Source organism: Aspergillus puulaauensis, chromosome 3 (assembly GCF_016861865.1).
Source record: "Aspergillus puulaauensis MK2 DNA, chromosome 3, nearly complete sequence".
NCBI classification, from domain to species: Eukaryota; Fungi; Ascomycota; class Eurotiomycetes; order Eurotiales; family Aspergillaceae; genus Aspergillus; species Aspergillus puulaauensis.
Genome location: NC_054859.1, coordinates 3740058 through 3764982, shown reverse-complemented (window position 1 = coordinate 3764982; position 24925 = coordinate 3740058). Strand labels below are relative to the sequence as shown.

General features: G+C 46.8%; 9 protein-coding genes across 9 annotated transcripts; 4 read left to right on the top strand and 5 right to left on the bottom strand.

Moving 5' to 3' along the window:
* Window positions 1–16: 16 nt before the first annotated feature.
* On the bottom strand, window positions 17–4166 carry SMC6 (DNA repair protein SMC6; the record flags this gene model as incomplete). The annotated part of the gene is made up of 14 exons (XM_041702714.1): window positions 17–65; window positions 114–211; window positions 271–319; window positions 375–517; window positions 566–724; window positions 785–887; window positions 945–1601; window positions 1661–1926; window positions 1980–2073; window positions 2144–2703; window positions 2756–2983; window positions 3032–3551; window positions 3603–4021; window positions 4071–4166. The coding sequence occupies 14 exons, from the start codon at window positions 4164–4166 to the stop codon at window positions 17–19; spliced, it is 3441 nt and encodes a 1146-aa protein (XP_041555471.1).
* A 488-nt stretch (window positions 4167–4654) lies between these two features.
* Window positions 4655–6327, bottom strand: APUU_31501S (M20 family dipeptidase; the record flags this gene model as incomplete). The annotated part of the gene is made up of 5 exons (XM_041702713.1): window positions 4655–4838; window positions 4892–6009; window positions 6079–6146; window positions 6203–6234; window positions 6296–6327. 5 exons carry the CDS (start codon window positions 6325–6327, stop codon window positions 4655–4657), a joined length of 1434 nt encoding a protein of 477 aa, XP_041555470.1.
* A 565-nt stretch (window positions 6328–6892) lies between these two features.
* On the bottom strand, window positions 6893–7522 carry APUU_31500S (mitochondrial 54S ribosomal protein mL58; the record flags this gene model as incomplete). Its single annotated transcript, XM_041702712.1, has 1 exon — window positions 6893–7522. One exon carries the CDS (start codon window positions 7520–7522, stop codon window positions 6893–6895), a length of 630 nt encoding a protein of 209 aa, XP_041555469.1.
* Window positions 7523–8532: 1010 nt separating this feature from the next.
* Window positions 8533–9603, top strand: APUU_31499A (uncharacterized protein; the record flags this gene model as incomplete). The annotated part of the gene is made up of 1 exon (XM_041702711.1): window positions 8533–9603. The coding sequence occupies one exon, from the start codon at window positions 8533–8535 to the stop codon at window positions 9601–9603; it is 1071 nt and encodes a 356-aa protein (XP_041555468.1).
* Window positions 9604–9899: 296 nt separating this feature from the next.
* On the bottom strand, window positions 9900–11975 carry APUU_31498S (cystathionine gamma-synthase; the record flags this gene model as incomplete). The annotated part of the gene is made up of 5 exons (XM_041702710.1): window positions 9900–10022; window positions 10099–10141; window positions 10201–10384; window positions 10438–11824; window positions 11931–11975. The coding sequence occupies 5 exons, from the start codon at window positions 11973–11975 to the stop codon at window positions 9900–9902; spliced, it is 1782 nt and encodes a 593-aa protein (XP_041555467.1).
* A 573-nt stretch (window positions 11976–12548) lies between these two features.
* APUU_31497A (rRNA-processing protein UTP22) lies at window positions 12549–15887 on the top strand (the record flags this gene model as incomplete). Its single annotated transcript, XM_041702709.1, has 1 exon — window positions 12549–15887. One exon carries the CDS (start codon window positions 12549–12551, stop codon window positions 15885–15887), a length of 3339 nt encoding a protein of 1112 aa, XP_041555466.1.
* A 184-nt stretch (window positions 15888–16071) lies between these two features.
* On the bottom strand, window positions 16072–20021 carry APUU_31496S (putative nuclear envelope pore membrane protein; the record flags this gene model as incomplete). Its single annotated transcript, XM_041702706.1, has 4 exons — window positions 16072–16270; window positions 16334–19312; window positions 19382–19530; window positions 19581–20021. The coding sequence occupies 4 exons, from the start codon at window positions 20019–20021 to the stop codon at window positions 16072–16074; spliced, it is 3768 nt and encodes a 1255-aa protein (XP_041555465.1).
* A 618-nt stretch (window positions 20022–20639) lies between these two features.
* Window positions 20640–22168, top strand: APUU_31495A (ubiquitin C-terminal hydrolase 37; the record flags this gene model as incomplete). The annotated part of the gene is made up of 6 exons (XM_041702705.1): window positions 20640–20786; window positions 20838–20932; window positions 20985–21084; window positions 21148–21329; window positions 21389–21573; window positions 21627–22168. The coding sequence occupies 6 exons, from the start codon at window positions 20640–20642 to the stop codon at window positions 22166–22168; spliced, it is 1251 nt and encodes a 416-aa protein (XP_041555464.1).
* Window positions 22169–22936: 768 nt separating this feature from the next.
* Window positions 22937–24540, top strand: APUU_31494A (putative oxysterol binding protein (Orp8); the record flags this gene model as incomplete). Its single annotated transcript, XM_041702704.1, has 6 exons — window positions 22937–23022; window positions 23092–23168; window positions 23242–23281; window positions 23343–23412; window positions 23468–23527; window positions 23593–24540. 6 exons carry the CDS (start codon window positions 22937–22939, stop codon window positions 24538–24540), a joined length of 1281 nt encoding a protein of 426 aa, XP_041555463.1.
* Window positions 24541–24925: the final 385 nt, after the last annotated feature.

The window sequence follows — 24925 nt, the reverse complement described above, 5'->3', positions numbered from 1 at the left end:
TCTCCAGAGGGTGCTGCTACTGCTGAAACGATAACCTTGCCTGCCCTCGTTCCGGTTCTGCCAACCTACAAGATAGTTAGTTGTGCTTTGATAGAACCCATCACGATACGTACTCTTTCACTCTAACATCAGGCGAAAGACTAATCTCAGCCCTTGAACCGGGTGTAATGAGTATAAATTGGCGTCCGATCGACCGTCTGGCGGCATGCATCTATGGAAGCTGGTTTAGCGCCCCATTTGTGTGTATGAAAGTGGAGGTAGGACACATACGAGCATATCGATCGCCATTTTTCTGTTAATAGGATCCATGTAAACATCACTGCGACGAAGTTTTAGCGGAGACTCCAAATTGCCTTCGGTATTCCACTACTTACAATTCATCTAAACAGCGGATAGGTGATCCCATGGCCTCCCAAAGCGCTAGCAAAAGACAGACCTGCGAGAAGGATTTTTCGCCGCCAGACAATGTTCTGGCGCCACGCCCTTCACTGCTGTCTTTTGTGATGTCGGGTTCAACCTACAAAGTAAGTATGAGTCGTGGTATGGGTTTGATATGTGAGAATACCTGCAAATCTAGAACCTTGTTCTCGTGGTCTGCTAGGAGTTTTCCGCGGAAACTTCTTTCACTAAGAAGATACGTAAATTGTGCCTTCGCGCGAGAGGAAATATGTGACCTGAAGTTATGCCAGCGCTTTATACGGTGCTTGAGGGTGGACTTGAGAACCTGTGTATTTTGTTTATTAGTAACAACCACTGATGCAGATGAGATTGAAAGGTGTAGTACATCAACAAGGAGGCGGAACTCCTCCACTTGTCTTAATGCCTGCTGATAATCTTTGTTTGTCTTCTCTGCTTCTTCGCGAATTTCATCTCGAGTGCCCCCCAGCCTAAAACCATATTAGTAGTGTACCTATAGACCAGAAAAAAAGCATTCATGGACACACTCTCGGTTATATCGCGTGATATCTTGATGAAGCCTCTCTAGCTTTTCGTCTAGGCTGGCAGCAGTCTCACCCTGGTCGATCTCAACTCGCTCTGAAACCAAACCAGCCTTTTCACAGTAATCGTGCACCCTAGCCTCAGACTCCTCCAATTTCTGTTTGAGACGGGATCTGCTTCGATGAAAGTCCTCTATATGCTCGATTGCGGTGTTTTTTTCACCAATTCTCTTGCGTCGTTTGTCTGAGACCAAATGCTGCTCGCTCTCGGCAACCCGGAGCTCTTCTTTGAACTGAGCAATCTCGACATCCTTGGCCGACATTTCTTGCCTGATTTCTTTCAAGTTTTGCATCGTATCGGTCATAGCATCTGCACAGTCTTTGAGGGAGCCTTCATTAAGACGTCGTTCCTCTTCAGTATCCCTAAGGTTTGCCTGGAGTACCTCAAGATCACCATTTTCGCCACTCTCTTTCTGTAGCGCTTCTTCGAGCTCTTCAACACGGTCTTCTTTCCTTTGACACTCAACACGAAGTTCATTTTTCCTTCTCTCGTACCTTTCGCGAGCCTGCCTACAGCGGTTTAGGTGAGACTGCGCAGAGCGTAGTTCTTCCTCTCGGCTGCTTAGGACTTGTCTGAGATTTGCAACTACATCGCGTTGTACTCTGTTAAGAGATACACTCGTGAGTGACATTCTATCTAGAATGGAAGGCAAAATGCTTACTTTATTTGGGAGTCATGATCAGATTTCATCCTGGGGTTGCCATTGTAAACTGAAACAGGAGCCTGACTTGGTTCACCAGACCGACTATAAGACAAATGAATGCCTCGCCTTCTGTCTGTTTGGTTAATACAATAGCAGCGCTTGACATTTCTCGGCCTTTCACCGTCAAATAGCACAGAGGATGCTTCTTCAAGGTTCTCGATAAGAAGGTTTTGTTCTATCCCATGATTGATGACCATCTGTCTTCGCACAATTTCGTTATCGATCTGGTATCTTTGCGTTAGTTTAAATATCATATTCATGGTACGCACCTTCTCACCTGAAGTACTCGTAACACAGTATCAAATCGGAGATCTGGTTCATGCTGTGACGTATCTAAACGCCCACCACTGCCGATGAAAATAGGGACAGAACTAAAACCATCGTTAGCAACAAGGAACGTATATGATGTATGTGGTTAGAGAAAACTGCGTTAGGCATTACCAGTTGACTCGTTGCATGATCCCAGATAGGACGGTTTGGTCTCTTTTTGAAGTAACAATAAAACTGTTCAAGGTCGCTCCAAATGAGCTCTCTAAAATGGATGACCATTCTGGTTTGAGAAGTGTCACAAAATTCCCAATCGGTCCTACAGGCCTTTCGCTGAATGCTTGCTCTTGTTGGATTGCTCTCAGAAGGATCGGCATCCCGTCGGGAAAGCCTGAGTCTCTGCTTTCGCCTTCTCTGTTAAGGTTATGCAACAGTGACTCCACTTCCTTGACATCGCGCTTGGCTTGTGCGACTGGTGGATTTGCTCTCCTTTCTTGGTCTTCGGCCGCTTTTATTTCATCGTATATTCGATTCGCATTCTGCTGATGTTCATCGCTCCTTGTACGAGTTTCGACGACATCATGTTTGGCTTGCTCAAGTTCCTCCCAATTCCGGGAATAGCCACCACCATGGAGGTCGGCCAGTCGCTGGGTTTCTTGATCAATTCTTTGTCGTAGAACCCCGACTCTTGTTTCTGTCTCCCTAAGATGCTCTCGAATTCGGCGTTGCTCAGCCTAAATGCGGTGGTCAGGTAGGGGGTGAGATTGTGGGTGCAATTGATAGTACCTGGAGATCATGTCGTTCGTTCATTTTTTCATCTAACCTGGATTGCATATCCCCCCTTCCACCTTGAGCGTTGGCAACTTTCATAGACGCCTCCCTAGAATATTCGGTTGCTGTTTCGTTTTCGGCCTCGGCTTCACGAATTGCTGCGTCGTATCTTTCTATCCCAGCTTCAGCCTCGGCTATCTTCCTGTCTGTTCTAGATAGCTCGGTTCCTAAAGCGTCTCTAACCTGTACCAATTAGTCCTATAACCTAGACAGAATTGTTATGTTCCATACCCTCTCCTGTTCTTCGACCTGTGCCCATGCATTTTGGTTTCGGAGATTTCTAACCCGGTTTCTGAGCGACTCTTGCTGGTCCGACATCTCTAATTTCTTTTGTGCTGCATCTCGACGATCTTTCAACGAAGAAATATCCTGTTCTTTACTTCGTAGTTTTTCCTCGATTTGGTCACCGGACTCTTCAATCAATCGGTAATCTTGGTCAAGTTGCTCTAGTTGGACACCTTTCACGAAAAACCTATACTTTTCAGCGGGACTCGAGGAGCTAAGAAACTGGCGAGCCATGTCTTGCGATAGGACATTCATGGGGTTCTCGAATTGCAACGTAAAATGATCAATGATAGCGTCGAGCTCAGCTCTCTTTGTCGAAATAATGCGCCCATTCTCTGCTTTGATCTTGAAGCTACTTGCACCACTTTTCGAAAAATGTCGTTCCACGATGATCGATTTTCCAAAGTCATCAGGCAAGTAAGCGCCGTCGCCTTGATTTTTGATTCGAACAACTATTGTCGCGGACCTAAAAGAGAAGTCAGAACCGACCAGCTTAATAACAATAATCAACACTTACTCTTTGCCTTCTTTGACGAAACTCTTGAGGCTCTGACCACGGTTGGTAGCTGATGCCTTCCCCCCCAGACAGAGAGTTATGGCCGTGAGAACAGCACTTTTTCCACTGCCATTTTTACCCACGATGAAATTAATCAGAGGGCCCAGTTCGACTTGGAAGTGATCATGGCACATAAAGTTATAACATTCGACCCTTTCAAGAATTCCATGTTCTGACGGCACATTGGGTTCATCACTGGCAAACGAGTATTTTTCTTGAATTATTTGTGTCGCAAGTAACTCCAGCTCCTCTTCATCCTGATCGAGATCAGCGGCAGCTGATCTGGGGCCCTGCTCTATTTCTTCCCCACCATCGCTAGCTCCAGAACTGTCTTTGGAGAGGTTAGACTGAGGCGAACCGGATACGCGGGGACGTTTCCTCTAGATTCAAATGTTAGTTCTATAGGTTGTAATGGGACAATGCACGCACCGATTGAGGGGACGCAAAAGTATGGCCCTGTATTTCATCTTCGTCGACCGAGTCAATGAGCTCTTGCGAAGCTTGTGAGCGTTTCCGATTTGGCATTTTGCATTAATGAAGATATCCTTATCAAATTGTAAAGTTGAAGACCGTCCATATTATGATTGCGACGCAGGTATTTATTTGAGGAATAGCAAGAGATTTTCCTTTCCGAGATAACTATTGTATCAAGTTTTCGGTTACCATCATGGAAGGATCTGAGATAGAAGGCATTGACGACGAATATACTATTGGTCTTTGTCTTTTCTTCCTGCTAATAATAGCTGAGCCACCAAAGTCGCGTTGGCGCGTTGGCGTGTTGCTGCGGCACCCACTCACGTGATCAATAACTAAACCCACAACGATGAACTCTTACGTCTTTCTACGAGTGAATCCGATACTGCGGTGTACATTGGAATTTGAATCCAATAACGGCGATAAAGAGAATTCTTAGAAAGGGGTTCATCGATGCGGGCTACTGCTATACGCTATACTGCTGTTGCATGTTTTTTGGTAACCCAATTGTCCCACGAAATTTTTGCCGCGGTAATCATCTAGGCTGTTGTGGGCTCTTCTGCCACATAATGGAGATAAGCACCAAGCAGCTTGATCCCTTCAACATAATTCCTTTTGTCGAGTTTTTCGTTGATGGAATGTGCCGCATCGGTTGAACTCCCCATAGGTAGAAGCAAGACATTCTTACCAGTAGCCTCCTCGAATGTCAGAGTGATTGGAATACTAAAGTTGGATTAGCAGATAAGCTATGGATAGTGGTTGGCAACAATACATACCTTCCGCCTTCCCGAGTCATATCGGGTTCAACCCCAAATACTTGCTTCACAGCCTTGCTTGCGGCCGCAAAGTTCCAGTGCTTGGGACTGGCAACCCACCACTTCCCGTCATGCTGAAGCCATACGTCCAACGTATTTTTGCTACCCAGCTTAGAGAACTCTGACTTGATATGATCAAATACAAGCTTGTTTACATCCGAGCTCTCCATGTTGGGAACGGTTCGAATGGAGAACTTGCCAGTTACCTTTGCTGGGATGACAGTTTTCGCTCCCGGGGCGGAGTAGGCTCCCTCGATGCCGTGAATGGACAGCGATGGATACCTCCAACGAGCCATAAGTGTTCTTTCCTTAGTTGGGTGGATCCCTGTTTCGCTTCCTAATGACTCGTGAAGATTCTCCATGGTGTAACTTATGTCTGTGTATAGCGACTTCTCTTCTTCTGTGACCGGCTCAACAAGATCATTGATGCCGGGAATCAGAATATTGCCTTGCGGATCCACAAGCTTAGACAGGACGTTAACAAGGTCCGTCATAGGCTCATGTGCGGAGCCTCCAAAAACGCCACTATGGAGGTCCTGAGCAGGACCCGAAACGCTGACGGAGTAATAGTTGCATCCCCGCAGTCCATATGTCAGACACGGCTTCTCGGTCCCGAGCCAGTAGTTGTCTGATATGCATATAGCATCTGCATCTTTGAAAAAGCCCTTACTTTCGGAATAAATAAACTCCTCCAGACCTTCCGAGCCGTACTCTTCCATACCTTCAAAGCAGCAGAGTAGATTGACGGGGAAATCAACTCCAGCCTTTTTGTGAGCTTCGATCACATTCAGCCAGCCCAAAACCGGACCTTTGTCGTCGGTACTTCCGCGGCCAAACATTCTCCCTTTGTTATCAACGGTGAGTTCAAAAGGTTCTGTAGCCCAGCCGTCTTCCTTCAATGCAGGCTGGACGTCGTAATGACCGTACACTAGAATAGTTCGCTTATTTCGGTCATTACCATATCGAGCCAAGACTACCGGGGGAAGATCCAAATGTTCCTTTCCGGGTTGTTTGCCGAGTGGTCTTTGATGTACTTCAGCTCCCAGGGCTTTCAGCTCTGAGGCAAGGAACTCTGCCATCTTGACGAAGTAGGCGATGGTTAGTATAGTATAGGGAGCGTAAAGGAACGAGATTTATATAAAAAATACCTTGACGACATCCTTTCTGTTTTCATCCTGCGCAGAAATGGACGGAATTGCCACAGCCTTGCGCAGACCTTTTGGCCTTCATCAATACATATGATCGGAGCAACCTTCGAATGCGGAGACTTACGGTCAATAAACGAGCCAGACAGATCGTCTACCCTGCAAGAACCGGATGCTTATGTTAAACAGTATTCACCATTTTCGATCAAAAGATACGCACTGCTTGAAAAAAGATTCGAGTTGAGGCGCCATTTTGAGGTCACTGATATGGCCGTAAAATGATTGGCGCGACGATAGATGGCGTATGTTCCAACTTGAAGGACCGTTAATCTGTGGTACCTGATATCTCCTGGCGAGGGATAAAGACGATGGAAGGTATGGTTTATGTCCTATAAGTGAAGTCGTGACCTGGCGGAGGAGGGGCATTCTGTCGTGGGCTCGTGATTCCTGCACCTCTGGGTGGGTTTACCTAAGAGTACCTAACGCCGAAGCTAAGCGCGCTGGATCCCGGTTGGGACGGAGAACCAAGATCCAATTGAGTAAATATGATTCGCTCTAAACCGGGAGGGGAAAAAAGAACGATATGAGGCATATGGGAGGCAGAGAGCAGATAACTATAAGTTATAGATATACACACATAATGACTTAGGTAGCAATTGATTATTCAACTTTCCTTCAGTACATTGCGAAACGGTTTTAGCTACTATTGTACATGATGGATGACCGATTATCGACAGCTCTTTTGAGAACCCTGAGCAAAGACTGAGTAGCGCAGATAAGATAGTACAAATATAGGGAAGCCCACCAAAGTCCATGATTAGTCGTCCCGACCCCAGGCCTCTCTTCGCAATTTGCGATCTTCTCTGGCCATCCGGCGTTTTGCACCCCATCTTGACTGTACCGCTTCCAAAACCTGCTTTTGAATTTCCTTCTTCTGCGGACTTGCCTCGCATACTTGTGCAATGAATATCGGTGAGCAATCAAAGCGTTTCGCTAATTTTGCCCGACTCCAAGTCATTGGATCGCTCAATCGAAGTTTGCGAATTTCGGTTATGTCTGACGGGCTTAAGTGATATTTCTTTTCAATAGATGATTTGAACACAGACGGAAGCTCTTCCAAATTCTGTGAATTGGCATGGTTATCTGCCCGAAGTGTTCTTCGAGCGTCATTCGACGGGAGGAATTTCGTCGGCGTGTGATAGACAGATGGAGAGCTTGATGGAGGGTTGAAGATGATATGATCATGAGTTTTATCTGAGGACAAGCCGAAAGAAGCATCTGGTTTGACTCGTAGGCGTTGTTTTGTGCGCCTGTAAGAGGATTGGGTCCGCCGCAACTCAAGGGAGGCTAGCTCGCATGAAGGTAGGAGAAATGGCAAACCCAGAATAGGTCTTCTAGAGGCCGTAACAAAAGCCGCCATTTTTAATATCTTGCCTGACGCTGTCATGAATTAGAGCGCGGCACAGTTACACAGGCTAAGGAGGTTGAACACAAGCAGAGCAGGTCGCTTTAAACAAGCAGTTAGCATAACAAATTTAGGTAATATATACCAAAACACATAGCGAATAGAACAAGGAGGTTGAATGATATACATACTGGAAGCACTGCTGTGGTTTGCTTGAAGATGGCGCGTGTGTGCCTTTAGGAGTTAGGACAGACGCCCGGTTTGAGAGCGCACACAGCAAAGATTCCTGGGGGACAGATTCCGGGACTGTCAACTTTTTTCCGTGTATTGTCTCGTGACAGGAATGGAAGGATTACATAATTTATCAGCGACGGCAAATTAACTAGTAGTTCATTAGTTCACTAGAACTCAAGCACTTCGTATTTATGCAGCGACCCCACCATAGTTAACTTTTCTTGGCAGGTGTCATGTGTCCATTTGATTTCTACATTAATTTAACACACATCATCACTAGCAATTTAAGCCTGGTAGTAATGAATCCCATTTCTTCCGAGGTTTCTTCGGCAGCTTTTGATGTCCTTTTACTTTACTCAAAACTATGTTTCATTTTGTCACACTAATATAACCTATGTGCATAGCTAGTTTATTCTTTTGATCCTATTGCCCGACCACGCTTATTGGATTCAACGAGCCTGGTGCACGGTCTACATCTGATACCTTGTTTTATTATACCTACGGTTTCCTGAGCGTCCGGTAGCTTCTGTTTTGCTGATACGTGAGCCTCGTGCTTTTTCTCGCCTACGAGCTATCCGCAAAATGATATAGGCCGTGGATTGTTCATGACTTGATATCAATAGGCTCCATTTTGCCTCCGCCTGCGACCTTGGTGATCGACCGACGGGTTGGATGCCAGTATCGATTACTTTCCGTGACACAACCGACGCTTACTTTATTGATTCCGGACGAGCCTTGAATGCTTGGTCCTTGAGTGCACCACTCCATCTTACCTATCTGTATATTGGAATTGCAGGGTTTCAGTGGCGGACGGTGCTATGGAAGCCGAAAATAACAGCGCGCCGACCAGACAGACCCAAAATAACCCAACAGCCATGCAATCGATGTCCGGTGATGCTCACATTAAGGGTAAACATGAGCCGGCACAACCGATGCGGATTTTGGGTCCAAAACATTGCAATTGCGAGAAGGGAGAGGACGATGATCAAGACCAAAGCTCTGCTATGGGCATGATTTACGATTCGAATCCAGCAATGGCTGCCTGTGCTGTTTGTTCAAGACCGTTGACACTTTCGCCAGGCACTAGCTCACACTCGCCTTCACGAGGAAGGACCCCCCAAAGGTCTCCATCATCGCCAGAACGCTTCGCCCAACGGTCTCCTTTTCAGGCCAACTCACCTGGATCCTTGATTTTCGAACGCAATGTGCAAGAAGATATTTTGTTACCTCAATCGTCGTCAATTCCTTCACACATCCGGACAGAGAATCATATTCCTCCGGTCTTGGAGGCATCTTCCGAAGCAATTACCGACAACAAACTCGACCCAGACTCCGTTGAAATTGTTACCCAGAATATATATCTCCCCACTGCGAATAGTGTTCCCGCAGAGCAGTCGTTACGATCGCCATCACCTGATCCAACCGCGACAGATACCGGTGATACCGAAGAGCTTCAGTCAACCAGACACAGTCTGGACGCAAACGACATTCGGCGTCTAAGTTTCATCTCATTTGCTGATGTTGTAAATGCTGAAAGTGCGGAAACAGGGGAGTGCCCTCCTGGCAGCGACTCTTTTCAAAGGGGCGCAGGTAGTCCAAATCCATCGGCTACAGTATTTCCCAACATGTCTCCATCACCGTTATACTCTCCGGTGTCTTCCCATGGATTTGGAACTTCTCCACCGACGAGCATTTCAGCATCATTCAAGGGCCTAGAGCTCTCTCCGAACAGGGTTGCGCAGGATACTGAGAGCCCACATCTTGCTATTCAGAGACCACTATCCCCTAGTTTCAGTGGTGACTTGAACATTGAAACTATGAGTCAGGCGTTGAGGCGATCGGGCAGCGGAGATTTAGGTGCCTTCCTGACATCGGGGAACGATGGCTGAGCCGGTGGAACCTATGCCATCATTGAAGGTTTTCTGCTCATGTTTTCCTGCAATACTTCACGCCTGTTTGTGTAATTCCCTGGGATTTTTTTGTGACTTCACACCCTTGTCCTGATTTACTGTGCCCCTAGTTTCGGCTAATAACTGCAATTCGGCAAACAGTGCAGCCCTTACTAGTTTACTGTGTTATTCTGACGCAAACCATTGACCTGGAAAAAAATATGTAGAACCGGGGTAGTCAAATTAACTATAGTAGTTCGAATACTGTTCATAGACCCTGTTTTAGGTTTGGCCGGCTATTTATTAGATGTCTTAGCAGCCGCATTCAGTGCCTGTTGCACTCTAGCCCGAAGAAACGGTGCATCTTCTAAACCAACGCTTACTCTCACCAGGTCAAATTCTACACCAAACGAACTTGCCTGTGCAAGAAGTTAGAGATATCGAAGCACCATGATAATGAAAAAAAAAAAAAAAAAAAAGATCTTAGATACATACCCACTCAAGTTCACCGTAGTGAGCGAGTAATGTGTACGGGCAACTAAGGCAGGCGATTAGGGGCCTGTCCAAATTTAACAATTTTTAACTGAGAAATCTCACCTCAAAGTAAAGTTAGTCCCAAGGCTAGGGCCCTTGAAAACTTCTAGGCTGTCAAAAAATGCAATCGCCTCTGCTGTTGTGTAGAAAGTGACCGAGAAAAGACCCCCATAGCCGCCGTTAGGGGTGCGGAATGCCTCATACAAAGGCAATGAGGGATTGTATTTAGGATAGTACACATTTTTGACTAAACTGCAGTTAGAGTTAAAAAATCTATGTAACGACTGGAGGGGGCCTCACCAAGTGGGGATTCTTTGAGCATTTCTGTGATCTCCTCTGTTGTATGGTTGATCTTTTCGATGCGGGACACGAAGTCACGGCTGTTTCTTTCGAGGAACACGACATCCTCTACCCATAAATTGTCTTCATACTCCTGGCTGAATGTATTTTTTAATGCCTGATAGTACCGTCCGTGGGGGTTCAACACTGCACTCCCCCCCATGACATTGCTGTCTCCGCTGAAAATTTTGGTCAGACTACTGACCACAATATCTGCATGAGAGAGCACATTGATATTGAGAAAATTCCCCACTGTTTCGTCAATGATCACGGCAAAGTCATACGCGTCGGCGAGAATTCGAATTCGCTTCAGATCAGGAGCCTTGAGAAGGGGGTTACCCGGAAATTCGGTGAAGAGAGCCAGGAATCTCTCCCCGCCGACTAACCGAGACTCCAAATCATCTAGGTCCTCAGAAGAGCCGTGTCCATAAAAGACACAGCCAGGGCCCCATTTCTCAAGGATTTTCAAAGTATCAATGTAGGGAAATCCAAAACAGATACTTTTCATAGGACCCTTAGTTTTGAGCAACAATCGATGTGAATTAAAGATCGAACTCATGCCAGTCGGAAAAAGGAAAACATCTGACTCCAAAAGTCCTGTTACTCTTCCTTGTTCTGAGGTTTTCTCCAACGCCTCGCTCAGCTCGACATCTGCGGTTAAGACGCCTGCTATTCGCCTGCGTACAGCAATTTTTGCTTGATTAGCCAGTGAAGTACTTAAATTCCGCCCAAAACGTTCTTCGATGAACTGGACTGATTCACGCCCTTCTAAGGGCTCGTTGGCTGAAGCTACACCATGTGGTGCAAATTTGCCCAGCCCATTTATTGAACCTCGTCCCTGATATCTCCGAGGGCCCTTAGAAATCCTTTGCGATGCGGAATCTGCCGTATCCCCCTTTTTCTCCACAAGAAGACCATCTTTCAAAGCACCAAGGCAGAACTCTCCTCGTCGGCTGGATACGCCATCGCCAGAATGTTGCCACACTTGTTTCGCGATATTTGCATATTCTTTTGGGTATACAACACATGAAAGGAGCGATTTAATGGCAGTGAGTTCACTTTCCAGACGTTGAGTGGGAGCCAGGTCCATGACACGGATTTTATGTGCTTTTTCAGGTGATATCCTCGATGACATGAACGATTGACACATTCGTGCGGTGTTCGGTGAAGGGAATAAAGTCGCTGTCTCTATGTCCGGGTCCGCGAAGCGAGACATGATTTCCCCAACAAGTTCCTGAATGATCGGGTGGACGAAGAATCGAGGATAACCGCATCTCATCGTATTTACCAGCTCCCCTTCCTCATATGCCACATTTGACTCCCACGTGGGGAGTGATGCGCTGACAGCCTAGATACTGTCAGCAGCGAGAATTTAGGATCAAAGTTACGCCAAAGCATTTGATACATGGCTAACTCTTGTGAGATGTACGTGGGGTACGCGGGTCTATACATACATGGTCCGTGTTGGGAGGCACTGGACCTCCGGTTTCCTGAAGCATGTTGCTGAAGGAAAATGTTAATGCGAAAAGCTGAATGAGCACATGCAGAATTATAAAAGAATATGAGAATTATTGAGGAACAACTAAAGTTCACACAAGAAATTAGCAAGCGGTCCGGCCAGCGACTTCGGCGATGAGATGGAGGAAATCCAACCAATTATGTATTGCGGACATTTTGCAGCGACGGCGCGGCCGGGTTAGGTAGAATTTGGATGATGATTCATACACACTTTTGGCTTAAGTTAGTTAACTAACTACATAGTCCTTTATTGCAGGTCTAAAAGCACGTAATCTTATTACGGAGTAGTTATAAGTCAACTTAATATAAGAGTAAGTTGTGCATTTAACAAGCATCACTACAGTTAACTATGTAGTCTATAGTATTATTAATATTTCTTTTGTCTTTGACAGACTGATGCTGCTTTTCTTGAACTGGTCATGTGACACATACACGTGATGCTATCGGCGGTCGGAGTTTAGATTACCGCCCAAGAAAAAAAAAGTCTGGGAGACTCGGAACTGACGCTTGTTGGACCTTCAATTGTTCGAATCTCACAGACCACCATTTTGAGGATGTCGAGCTATACAGGGAAGCGAAGAAAGCTGAGTCCATGTCCTGATAGTGTTTCGTATACCGAAAACGCAACGTCTTCATATGCAGCCATCGGCGCAGACCGGTCACTCAAAATGAATGGATTAAACGGCTCAAAACCGACCGATACTTCAAGGCCAACCAGGCACATGGCAAATGCTGGCTCTGCAGAAATAGCCCTTGCTAGTGGACTCTACAAATCTAGTTTCTTCAAGTTACAACTAGACGAATTGATTACAGAGTCAAGGCCACTTTACGACAAACAACTCGCGACGATCAAGGACACCCTTCATGAGCTAAAGGATCTGATCGAGAACCTGCCAGAACAACCGGCCAAACAGGCATCGGAAGCTGAGAAGGACTTACGCCAGTCGCATGGTATTGCTGTTCCGTACCCCCAACCGCATCCCGGAAAGGATACCAAATACTCGGTTATGTTTGCTCGACCCGCCAACGTCAATGTGGTTGGAAGCTTTGCGCTTAGAACGGGCACAAAAACGGTAGCACCATATGTTGTCGATATGTCTGTGACAATGCCAAGCTCAATTTTCCGAGAAAAAGACTACACCAATTATCGATATTTTCATAAACGAGCGTACTATGTGGCTTGCATTGCTGCTGGAATCAGAAACAAAAAAGGTATAGACCTGAACCTGAAATTCCAACTCCAGGATGGGGACCCTCTTCGCCCTACTATTATATTACAGTCCCCACATTCCTCAAGATCTGGAAACGGAGGTTCAAAGTTCCAGATTCGCATCATCACAGCGGTTGAAAGCACATTGTTTCCTATCAGACGCACCCTTCCAATGAAAAACAGCGTACGACGGGGTTCAGAAGGAGAGGAAAAGAATCAGGAACCTACTCCCTTGTACAACTCATGCCTCCGTTCGGAAGCCACTGTTGCCGACTATCATAAGCTTCTGTCTTCAGCCGTCTTCAGCTGTGGATCGTTCAAAGATGCATGCGTTCTGGGTCGTATATGGCTCAAGCAACGCGGATATGGGTCGTCATTTCGCAGTGGCGGGTTTGGAGGTTTTGAATTTTCGATACTCATGGCACTTTTGCTCGAAGGTGGGGGTCCGAATGGCAAACCTGTCCTCCTCAAGTCATACAGTAGTTATCAGCTATTCAAAGCATCTATACAGTTTCTTGCTGGAAAGGATTTAACAGATCCTTTATTGTTTGCAGTTTCAGATGTTTCGTTTCCAAGCGGAGCTCCTGTGGTTTATGACGACAGGAGAGGCCTGAACATTCTCTACAAGATGACGCCCTGGTCGTACTCGTTACTTCGCCGCGAAGCAGGGATAACACTTAGAATGTTGAACGAGTCTCGGGATGACCATTTCGAAAAGGTTTTCATTCTCAAAATTGATGAACCATTGCTTCGATTTGACCGGCTTATCACACTTTCGGTCACAGAAAATGGTGATGCACTTGCTACATTCCACAAAGAGCGCGCGATTTACGAATTGCTTCTGAATGCGCTTGGGGACAGGGTCGATCTTATTCACATTTCCAGCCCATCTAGTAGCCCTTGGTCTGTGGAAATGAAAGGTCTGCGAAAATCAGGGAAGCGCAGCCTTCTGGTGGGCTTGCTTATGAACTCTGAGAATGCTACACGTTTGGTCGATCACGGTCCATCTGCAGAAGAGAAGGAAGCAGCTACATCGTTCAGGGAATTCTGGGGTGAAAAGGCTGAGCTCAGACGTTTCAAAGATGGCAGCATTCGCGAAAGTTTGGTATGGTCCGAAGATTCGTCCGCTTCGATAGTGCATCAAATCCTGCTCCATGTTCTGAACCGTCACTTTCATTATTCTGAAGACGATATAAGCTATTTCGGTGACGAATTTGATGTACAACTCCGAAACAACGGCGATGGAATACTCTTGTATTCTAGCCCTGCGTTCCAACTGATCAACAATGCCTTCAACACCCTGGAAAAATCGATCCAAACCATGGAGGGTGTTCCTTTGACTGTTAGGCATTTGGCACCTGCTAGTTCGTTGCTTCGATATACGGCACTTCGTGTAGCGCGAAACCGTGATGCTAACCCTGTTGACGTTGTGCTTCAGTTCGAGAGCTCCGCACGATGGCCGGACGATCTTATAGCTGTCCAGATGACAAAGGTCGCTTTCCTTGTGAAGATAGGGGATGCCTTGACCGAGTTTGGTGACTTCTCATCGGCCCAAGTGGGATTGGAAAATGAACAAAGCAAAATACTTAATAACACATTTCTGGACATTACTCACGTGTCTGGAGTGGTGTTTCGCCTTCGAATTCATCATGACCGTGAGCAAACATTACTTGAACGAAAAATCAGAGAACAAGGTGCGGGTACGCAAACAAAGCAAGAAGTTTCCTATGCACTTTCTGCATACAAGAGGCTCTTCATCCACTGCCCGCGCCTCTCGCAAGCGGTCAAAACGCTATGCACCCGTTTTCCACTTCTGTCACCTACCATACGCTTGGTAAAATATTGGTTCAGTTGCCATCTCTTCGATGCGCACGTCAATGAGGAGCTAATCGAGCTGATCGTGGTGCGGGCATTCGCTCAGCCACACCCTTGGGAGACGCCCTCGAGTGTGATGGCCGGTTTCTTAAGAACGTTACATTCCATTTCACAATGGGACTGGCAGCAAGAGCCGATAACCGTTGATCTTGGTGGTGAATTGGACCAATCAGCAATCGAAACAATTCGGACGCGGTTTGCCGCATGGCGCAGTATTGACCCGGCGATGAATAGCGTATCTATGTTTATTGGTTCTGATATCGACATTGAAGGCGTAACATGGACGCAGTACGAAATGCCCCCAAAAGTGGTTGCTGCGCGGATTTGCACCCTCGCAAAGACCGTCATGAAACTTGTACGGGAAAATGGGCCTGGACTTGATATATCGCAACTTTTCATTCCCGCACTTGAACCGTACGATTTTATCATCCATCTAGACTCGAAGCTGTTGCATGACCGTTCAGCTGCGGTAACAAAATTTAAAAACCTCAGCGCGTCGAGGGATCCAGCTCGACCTGGCAAACAAGATATCATCAAAGCGTTACTTTGTGATTTCCAGGCTTGCTTCAGATCCAGTATTCTTTTTTTCTCTGGGAATGAGCAATCTGATATCATTGCTGGACTCTGGAACCCGCAGACCTCAAAGTCGAAAGGCTGGAGTTTGGGTCTCGCATACTCAACATTGCCGGAAGGGACGAGTGGCTCCGAACTGGATGCCACTATTTCGATCAATCGCAGGGCGATTCTAAATGAGGTCTCTAGGCTAGGGTTGGGTATGATCACTCGGATCGACACTCTCGAAAAGTGAAGTTTTCTAGATATGTAAATATTTGTGTATTGATTGTCATGTGTGATATACCTTGAAGCGCCGTTGCAATGCTATATACTGGACTCCAAACAAGACATTACTGGAAATGAAGGAAGACAAAATTGAAGATAAAAGTACACATAATCAATTAAAACCCAGACGTCTATCGAGGCGGCAGCATCCATCAGCCCGTTAGTAACTTCTCATTCCTTTCCATTGACGGCTGAGCAGAAAATGAACAGAATTTGTCCTTGATCGCTACAACCTCGTAAGTACCTTCGTCAGAAGTCTTGATGATTTTCTTATGTTCGTAAGAGATGTCATGCTTGATGTCAAGTATTTCAGCCTTCTTCCCTTTCCGGGTATTTGTGCTTCGAATATACCTAAACAAACTTGTGTTAGATCGACTGAAAACCGCGCAAAGGGAGATAGAAAAAATAGCATACGTAAATTCGAAGGGTGGCGTTCCCCGAAACTCGAACTCGAGCTCTGCTTCACCACCTTCATGGATGTCTACGATGGAGACTTGACCGTTGCTGATTCTAACGCTAGGCATCTGGTGGATGGTCTTCACTATATCTTTGTGGGCTTTGCATTTCCCACTTGCGCCATCACTAACAGCGGTGATCATAAAGATGCCAGGTTTCTCTGCAATACGGCGGAAATGGTTGGATTGAGAAGACGCCTTTCTGGCAACGCCATTGAAAGTGTAGAAAACCTCAAACGGAGCATGTCCTGAGAGTGAGAACGAGAGGCGTTCGCCCACACAGTAATCCGATTTTGATTCAAGCGGGATTATCGTAGGTACGTCCGAAACAGCCACCCTCACCGAAGACAGATCTGTGTGGTAGGACTTTTCGCAGCCTCGTGCGTCCCGAACTTTATGGATGCTAACGACATGCTGCCCTAGATCAAGATGGCGTCTTGGAATTGGAAGACTGTGCCGATTAGATTTAATGTTTGGAATGGAAACTATTTCTGGCTTCGCTTTGGCATAGTGTTTGATGGAGATTTCGAGGGAGAATGGTGGCACGCCTTCCATAGTGAGAGGGATTAGCTCCTCACCGCTGTTGTCTTCCTTGCAGAAGCCGTAAATGCGGCCCGGGGCGTCAAAACGTGCAGACGGAAGAGGGTTAACTCGCTGTGTGACCGCGACTTGATTGCTTCCGGGTTGGGTATTGTAAAGGTTATCACCCACTTCTTTGAATCGGTATATGTAATCACCTGGCTCGGATGTTTCTAGCTCCATTGAAAGAGCATGCAGAGCCGTTTTGAGGTTTCGTACTCGAACGGTAGTGGAACCACGAGACGATTTCCTTTGCTGCTCGCACTGGATTGCGAAAGGGGGAGTGCCTGCGAGCCAAAGTTCGAGACTATCACCTTGTCCTTGACAAATATCACTCTTCGCAACTAGACCATCTGGCCCCACTGGCGTATCATCTATAGCGGTGACCTGGGGCCTGGGAATCCAAGAGATTTCAAATACCTTCGCTAACTCATCAACGGACCCTGGGCATGAGGCATCTGTCACTCCCACGAGCTCGTACCGCCCTTCTTGACCAACGGCCAAGAAACTATTTTCCTGCCAGAAAGTCTTCGTGGCTATTGAAGCGTTTGTATCCAAATTTATGTACTGCAGAGTCCAAGGACGTTCGCCACTAAGTCTGATCGGTATGTCGACGTTGGAATCTTGTAGCGCGGAGTATTTCCTGCTTTTCTCAATGTGACCGAAGGAAACGTGGGGTGGCTTAGACCGGGCATCAATTTTGAGGATTTCATTGATATTCCGCTTGCATTTGGAGCGATCTTTTACACTCGTTAGCACGAGATTATACCCACCACCGCTAACAAGCTTGTCCGTCACAATGGTGGACCTTGCAGTCTCAGATTCGAGAACATGTTTTGTCTTTTTGCCATTATGGACGAGTTCGTATTGCAGGGTCCAAGGTGCTTCTCCAAGGAAAGCAACATCCATAGATATCGGTTCTCCAAAGCAAGCCTTGCGAACCTCCTTGGTACCAACGAAATGTGCAGAAGCGGGGGGTTTAACGTCTTGCTCCAGAACAGATACCGTATTATCCAATGGTCTGGGGGCGTATACGCTGTCAGCGATGTCCAAAAAGCGATACCGATAATGACCTGCTTCCAAGGGCGTGAAGTCCAATTGTGAGCGTAACCCATCGATCACCTGATGTTTGGTCTCAATGCCTTTGGATGTCTCAATAGCATATCTGAGATGGAACGGCGGTGAGCCTGTAAGATCTAAATCGACAAGCAATCCAACTGGGCTATTCGCGCATTTATCGTATATCTTCTCGGAGCGGACCGACATTTCAGGTTCCGGCGGGTTACGCAAATAGCAAGACGAAGGTTCGAAGATTTCCCCCGAACAGTACTGGCTAGAAACGTGCTTCAAACTATACCATCCTGGTTCCTTGATGAGAGGTTTCTGATCGACCGTTTTGAGTGAGAGCTGGCGAACTGTACGAGCTGGATCCTCCATACTCTCCTGACCGTCGATGGCAAAGGAGAAGGTTAGAGAAAATGGTCCATCGCTCTTATACCCGTGCTCTGAATTATGAAATTTGACCGGTAGTGGGAGGTTTTCGCCACGTGCTACCTCAAGGAAGTGCTGGTCGTTGCATCCAGAAAGAGATAGTCTAGGGATTTCATGAACAGAGAATTGATGCCACTGAGCCAAGGACTTTGCCGACTGCCGATCAGCGTCTTCTAAGACCATTGAGTAATTCGCAACATTTCCAGACCCATCGTGTACCTCCTCGATCATGTAGAGCCAGTCACCCCCAATATTCAAAGATTCATTTAGCGGGATTTCGATAAGTTGGCTTTGGGCCCACGCTATCTCCGCCTCGCGAGAATCAAATAGCCGACCAAGGGACCTGTGACCCAGGAGAGGAGTGCGTAAATGATCTGGTTGAATGTTCTGAAACGAGAAACCGCGGTCATGGTCATTCACCTGTCTGCTGTATTTTATTTTTAGTGGCGGGGTACCCTCAACGGCCAGCACTAAGTTTGATAACTCGCCGCGGCACTTATGGGTGTACGAATTCTTTATTAACGCACGAGGACAAGAGGTGACGATGGAATCCGAGGCTCGCACACGAACATCAAGCTTAGACTCATCCACGACTCGCTGCAGACGGTATACTCCGGTTTTACGGATTGGTAAAAGGAGATCACGGTGAAGAGAGCCTGACTGAGAATGGTTTTTGTCTGCTCTTCGCTTCAGTTGCTTCAGTTGTTTGACTGGGATTGAAATGACTTCACTGTCACCGTTGTTGAAGTCGAGACGTAGTAGCTCAATCAAAATAGGATCGGTTTGATTGACTCGGATGGGCAGATCGACAGTAGTCTTTTGAGAATCTAGACAAAGGGGCACTAGCTCCGGGTTCAGGACAGCAGACCTGTTTGTTTTTTCAGAAGAAAAAAAATTAGCGTCCAAGACACAGGAGCTAGCGAATGACGGAACCTACCCTTCGGGGAGGATGTTGACGATTTGCTTTCCGAGAATAAGGGAAGCATTGTTAATGATATCGCCAGGTTTAATGCTCTGTCCTGAAATCGAAAGTTCTCGATCATAAGCGAGCTTCACCATTCCAGATAACCATACCCCAATAGGAATCTGATAAAGTTAGCGAGTGTTTGCATGAAGGATCCGAGCATACCACATACCGGGATGCGAAACATTAGAAAGATGTTGAACGCAACGTGAACCAAGAAGAGCGCAAGCGTCGTCGGAAAAGCCCATTCCAACCAGGGGATGCGCAAAGCCTGTAGACCGAAGAGAAACACGCCATCTATGGAAGCCCATTTCAAAAACAGCCAAGTGGAATCCAAATCATCAGAAGCCGACCAAGCCTCATAGCCCCGCCACGCATTTAGAGCGATATAGATGGCCGCCACATATAGTCGTTGTGTCGGGGGGTCAACTATGCGGGATGGAATGAGCGACGAGCGCCCATCCTGGCCGGCCGATGGTGCCTCTGAAAGAGTTTTCGGAGGGGGAAAAGTTCGTGGGATAGATCTTGAAGGTGACTGGTTGTAGTCTCTTGCTCTCTGAGTTGTTCGGGGCGTTTGGGGAAACGCGGAGCGAAGCCGGGGTGTGTCGCTCATGGCATGCTGTGGTCGCGGGCTTTCCACGAGCGATGATGCAGTGCTATAAATTGCGAATCTCGAGTGGTACCTGCCAATGATATGGAATATAGTTGATAGGACGCGTGAGTAAGTGTATGAGCAGCTCGCCTTCAGGGCAGTTAGTGGGTTGAGCTAAATTTCTGTGTAGCTGGCGGTTGGCAGTTGTTGGGCCTTGAAGAAGCTTGCAGCTCTTTGATAGCCGATATTTTTCTCCAGTTGGGTCCACGGTTTGACGCGCGCATTCCAAATCAGGACTAGTCTGGGGAGAGCTCGCCGCCAGCTTCAACCTAACACCGGCTCTCTCATTAAACTCAGTTGTATCTTGAACAATGAATAATTTCCACTTCTTCCACACATGTATAACCGTCTAAAATCCGGGAGGACTCTGGTATTTGCTTCTTCACCATACACCAATGTGTGAGACCCCCCTGGTGCACCCCATCTTACCTTAATCTGGGGGGAAGCCTATTTAATTTTATCGATCCAGTGTCTTATTTTCTCCTGAACAATCTGACAGGTCTTGATTGATTTTGGCAGTCTTTCCTTCTTTCTTTTCTTTTCTTTTTCTTTTTTGACTTGTTGAGCATCTTATTACTCATGGCACAAACTATGAGTGAGCGTATGAAACGAAGGAGGCTGAATGATACAGCAGACAGTATATGTGGAAGAAATGTCTCCTATGATTCAGTCTCAGAAGAAGAAAAGAAGTCCTGGAATGGCTTCTGCGAGCTGGAATCTGAGCCAGTTTGTTCATCTATGAATTCTATGACTTTCAGCCTTACTCATGTTTTAAAGGCTCTTTTCAATGTAATGCTCCGCAACTTTGGTGTCAGGGGCGTCAAAGTTCAGGAAGTTGTCTCATTAGATGATGAACTTCTCGCCTGTCTGAAGTAAGACCCTCTGGTCGCTGAATGGTCCCGTATCTAATGGAATCCTGGACAGTAAACCTGTTTACGGCTTTATATTCCTGTTCCGCTGGCGAGAGGATGATCCGGATAAGCAGGAGGCTAGTTGCCCTGAAGGGCTTTGGTTTGCAAATCAGGTTTGTTCATCCATGTTTTGATTCTGCTGTATGTTTATTGATTCGCCCCGCCCCTCCTGCTAGACCGCGAACAATGCATGTGCAAGCGTTGCTCTCTTGAACATTGTCAACAACATCGAGGGTATTGATCTTGGGGAGAATCTCCGAAGCTTCAAGAACTTTACGATGCCGTTTACACCCGCTTTAAGGGGAGATGCAATCAACAATTTCGAATTTGTGAAAGAGGTACACAACTCTTTTGCTAGGTGCGTTAAGAGAAGTTGCCATTCTTCTTTACTCTTATTGCTGCTAAAATCACGCGCAGGAGGATGGATATACTGAATTCTGATTTACAACTCAAATACGAAGCCGAATCTAGGCGTAATAGGTCGACTAAGCGCGGCCGTGAAGAGCATGAGCCTGATGCAGGGTTTCATTTCATTGCCTTTGTTCCTGCCTTAGGAAAGGTGTGGAAGTTTGATGGTTTGGAACGCCAACCTCAGGTTCTCGGTACATAGTGCATACTATTTTTAACTAGTGACGGTGTTGCTGACAAAATACAGGAATATTCGACCCAGACAGCGACTGGTTAGACTTAGTAAAGCCGAATATACGCGCCAGGATGGAAGGGTATGAAGAAGATCAGATCGAATTCTCAATTCTAAGCCTTGTTCGTGATCCCCTTCCTGGCCTTGTCAATGAATTGGCTGTGAATATCAAACAGCTACAAAAGATTGAAAGGGCTATAACTTCACGCGAGCGGGAAAACACCGGCGTCGGACCGGGGGTCATGGCTGAAAATACGCTTTTGGAGCCCGACGTGTCCTACGAAGTGACTGAAAAATCTATTAATGAAGCAGCCATGCCTGCGGGGAAAGAGTGTTCAGAATATTCAACAGACGAACTAGAGCAACACTGCAGAGATCTGAGCAGATTGCAGCTGGAGCTTCGGGCGACCATACGAGAGGAACAGCAATTGCAGCGGGCAGATGATGATTATTCTGCGGGGAGGAGATATGATTATGGGCCAGCAATAAGGACATGGCTACGCTTCTTGGCGCGCAAGCGATTCATCGAAGACCTGATTCCAAGGTTGAAGGAGTAGTCTAATGCTCGGCGTCTATTGATACTAGCGGTGACCAGCATAGAATGTCGGAATGAATGGGCCTATACATAAGGCAAGACAGCCTAGTAAAGACAACCATGCAAAGCTTGCTTTGACCAGGGAAGAGGGCCGGGGTGACCTCGTGATGCGCCGATTGGACGAGGGCTTCTGCGCCCTCCGACGGGAGTGGTTGGAGAGGATCAATGGAATCGAAAAATAGCAGCCTGTGCAAATGTAGACAAGGCTGTCTCGCAGTCAAAAATTTCCAAAGCGCTTTTCTTTGCCCCTCTTGTCTTTCCTGCCCCTCCTAAAGTCTCTCATGTCTTCCTTAATAATGATCATTTCACGTCTCCTGTGATCAGGCCTGGTGGCGTTCAGGATTGCCTACAGTGAAGAACCGAAGGGTTGACCGACCCAAGACGTCACCGCCTGCTCTCCAAAGTCCAAACCGACCGCTTTGTCCCAACATCCTTCTCCACGTTGGGCTTCTTCTTTTTTTTTTTTTTTTTTGTTTCTTGCCTTGATGTTGCAGGAGACTGTTATCATTGTTCTATCCTTGGCCGCTGTCCTGCCATTATATCGTCAAACTACCGCTGCGCCGCTCCCCACCCGCCGTGACTTTGTTCTATAACTTTTGCGGCGGGACGCCAAAGTTGGGCCTGTTGGTCTCTTTCTCTTTCCGTGCGTTTGAGCTTGCAACGGCTGGTTTACCCCTGGATTCTTTGATCCCATTTGCCGCCTACTTCCCTTAGCATTCCCAGAATCGCCATGTCTTCCACATCAACACCTGATGTGCCTGAGAACGCACCCGACGAATCCTCGAAGCTCAAGACATTCTTGTCTATTCTTCGAAAGTGGGTGCCCTCACGTTCCTTGTTGATATGATAATTTTTGCGCTAATCGCATCTTGTTATTTTCTATAGATTCGTCGGCGTGAGTGATATCGCATCCGTCAGGTTTTCGCTGCCCGCCCAGCTTCTAGAACCGACACCCAACCTTGGTGCGTTGGTTGACCTCATAAGAACGGAGCACATTTCAGTTCTGATCGCTGACCAATCCTGCCGCTTCTCTAGAATACTGGAACTATTTGGATAGACCGGAGACCTTCGCAAGGTCAGCAATATCGCCTGCCTATTAATCATGGTGGCTCGTTTTCTGACTGGGAAATCTACAGCATTGGTACATCAGATGAACCACTTGGACGTATGCTGGAGGTTTTGAGGTTTTGGTTTACTAAAGACTTGGTTTGTCGTGCCCATCAATCACAAGAAGCGCGCCACTGCGCTGACTGTCACTTAGAAATACATTAAGGGAAAGCCATGTAAACCCTACAACTCCACTCTTGGTGAATTTTTCAGGGTGAGCTTGAATTTTCACATACCACATCTACTCCTATGGTTGCTTACCTCTTTTTCATCTTCCAGTGTAGCTGGGAAGTAAATTCTACCCTTTCCGAGTTGCACGTGTCCAAAGGGACTCCAGTCAAGGGCGCGTCAACCGTGAACGATTACAACGGAAAACCAGCCAGAGTGTGTTACTTGACCGAACAAACATCTCATCATCCGCCAGTGTCCGCATTCTACATTGACTGTTCAGAAACAGGAGTATCCGCTCGCGGGTTTGATCAGATTAGTGCCAAATTCACCGGAACAAGCATCCGCGTTGCCCCCGGACAGCACAACCTTGGCATCTTCATCAATATCAGTAAAAGGGACGATGAGGAATACCAGCTGAAACACCCTGCTGCCCACCTAGGTGGCCTGCTGCGTGGCGCTTTATCCATCAGTGTGGCTGACACATGCTATATCGTCTGCCCGAAAACGAGGATTAAGGTGATTTTACAATATTTGGAGGATGGTTGGATCAGCCGAGCTCAAAATAAGGTTGAAGGCGTTATCTTCCGATATGACCCGGACAAAGATACGATTACTAGGGTAAAGGACGTTCCGGAAGCCGATGTGCTTGCCAAAATCTCAGGGTCATGGCAGAATCAAATGTATTACACCATGGCTGGCACAAATGAGCCCCAGCTACTGATTGACATCGCACCCCTTTTTCCTGTTGCAAAGACTCTGCCGCCTGAAGAAAGCCAGCTATCCAACGAGTCCCGAAAATTCTGGTCTGATGTGACTGAGGCAATACTGGACAAAAGATATAGCCAAGCCACCAAGCTCAAAGTTGAGATCGAAGACCGACAACGGCAGAAAGCCGCTGAACGACAAGAAAAGAATGAAGAATGGAAACCTCGCTTCTTCACTGGCGCCGTCACGCCTTTGGGAAGACCAGAGTTGAGTGAGGAAGGTGCAGAGGTCCTCAAGGGTCTTCGCAACCAACACTACCAGTTAGAGGAGAGCTATGTCAAGGGCGCCTAGCGTTGACTTGTTATCAAAGCAGATCTTCAATTTGCTTACATGAACCTGATTTTGGCGTACACAACAAATGCTATGTGGTGGGAAGGGAGTGGGCGTTTCTTGGACCGCTTTCATTTCTTATACCGTTTCTCTTCAAGCCTTACACAGCAAATTTATACACGTGCCCTGTGCATTGACCTGAGACCGTTCGTTTCGTAATGTTTTAAATTGCGTGCTCTCTGCACAAGTGGTACTGCCTCTTTTAACCTTCAAATATAACTTGAGTTAACTAGGTTTTTGTCGATACTGTTGAACCTGAGCCCCGCCCGCAGGGCACGTCATAAGAGTTGCGATAAAATATTTATCAATAGAGAATAAGATTTCTCTATTCACCATCCGCGTATGT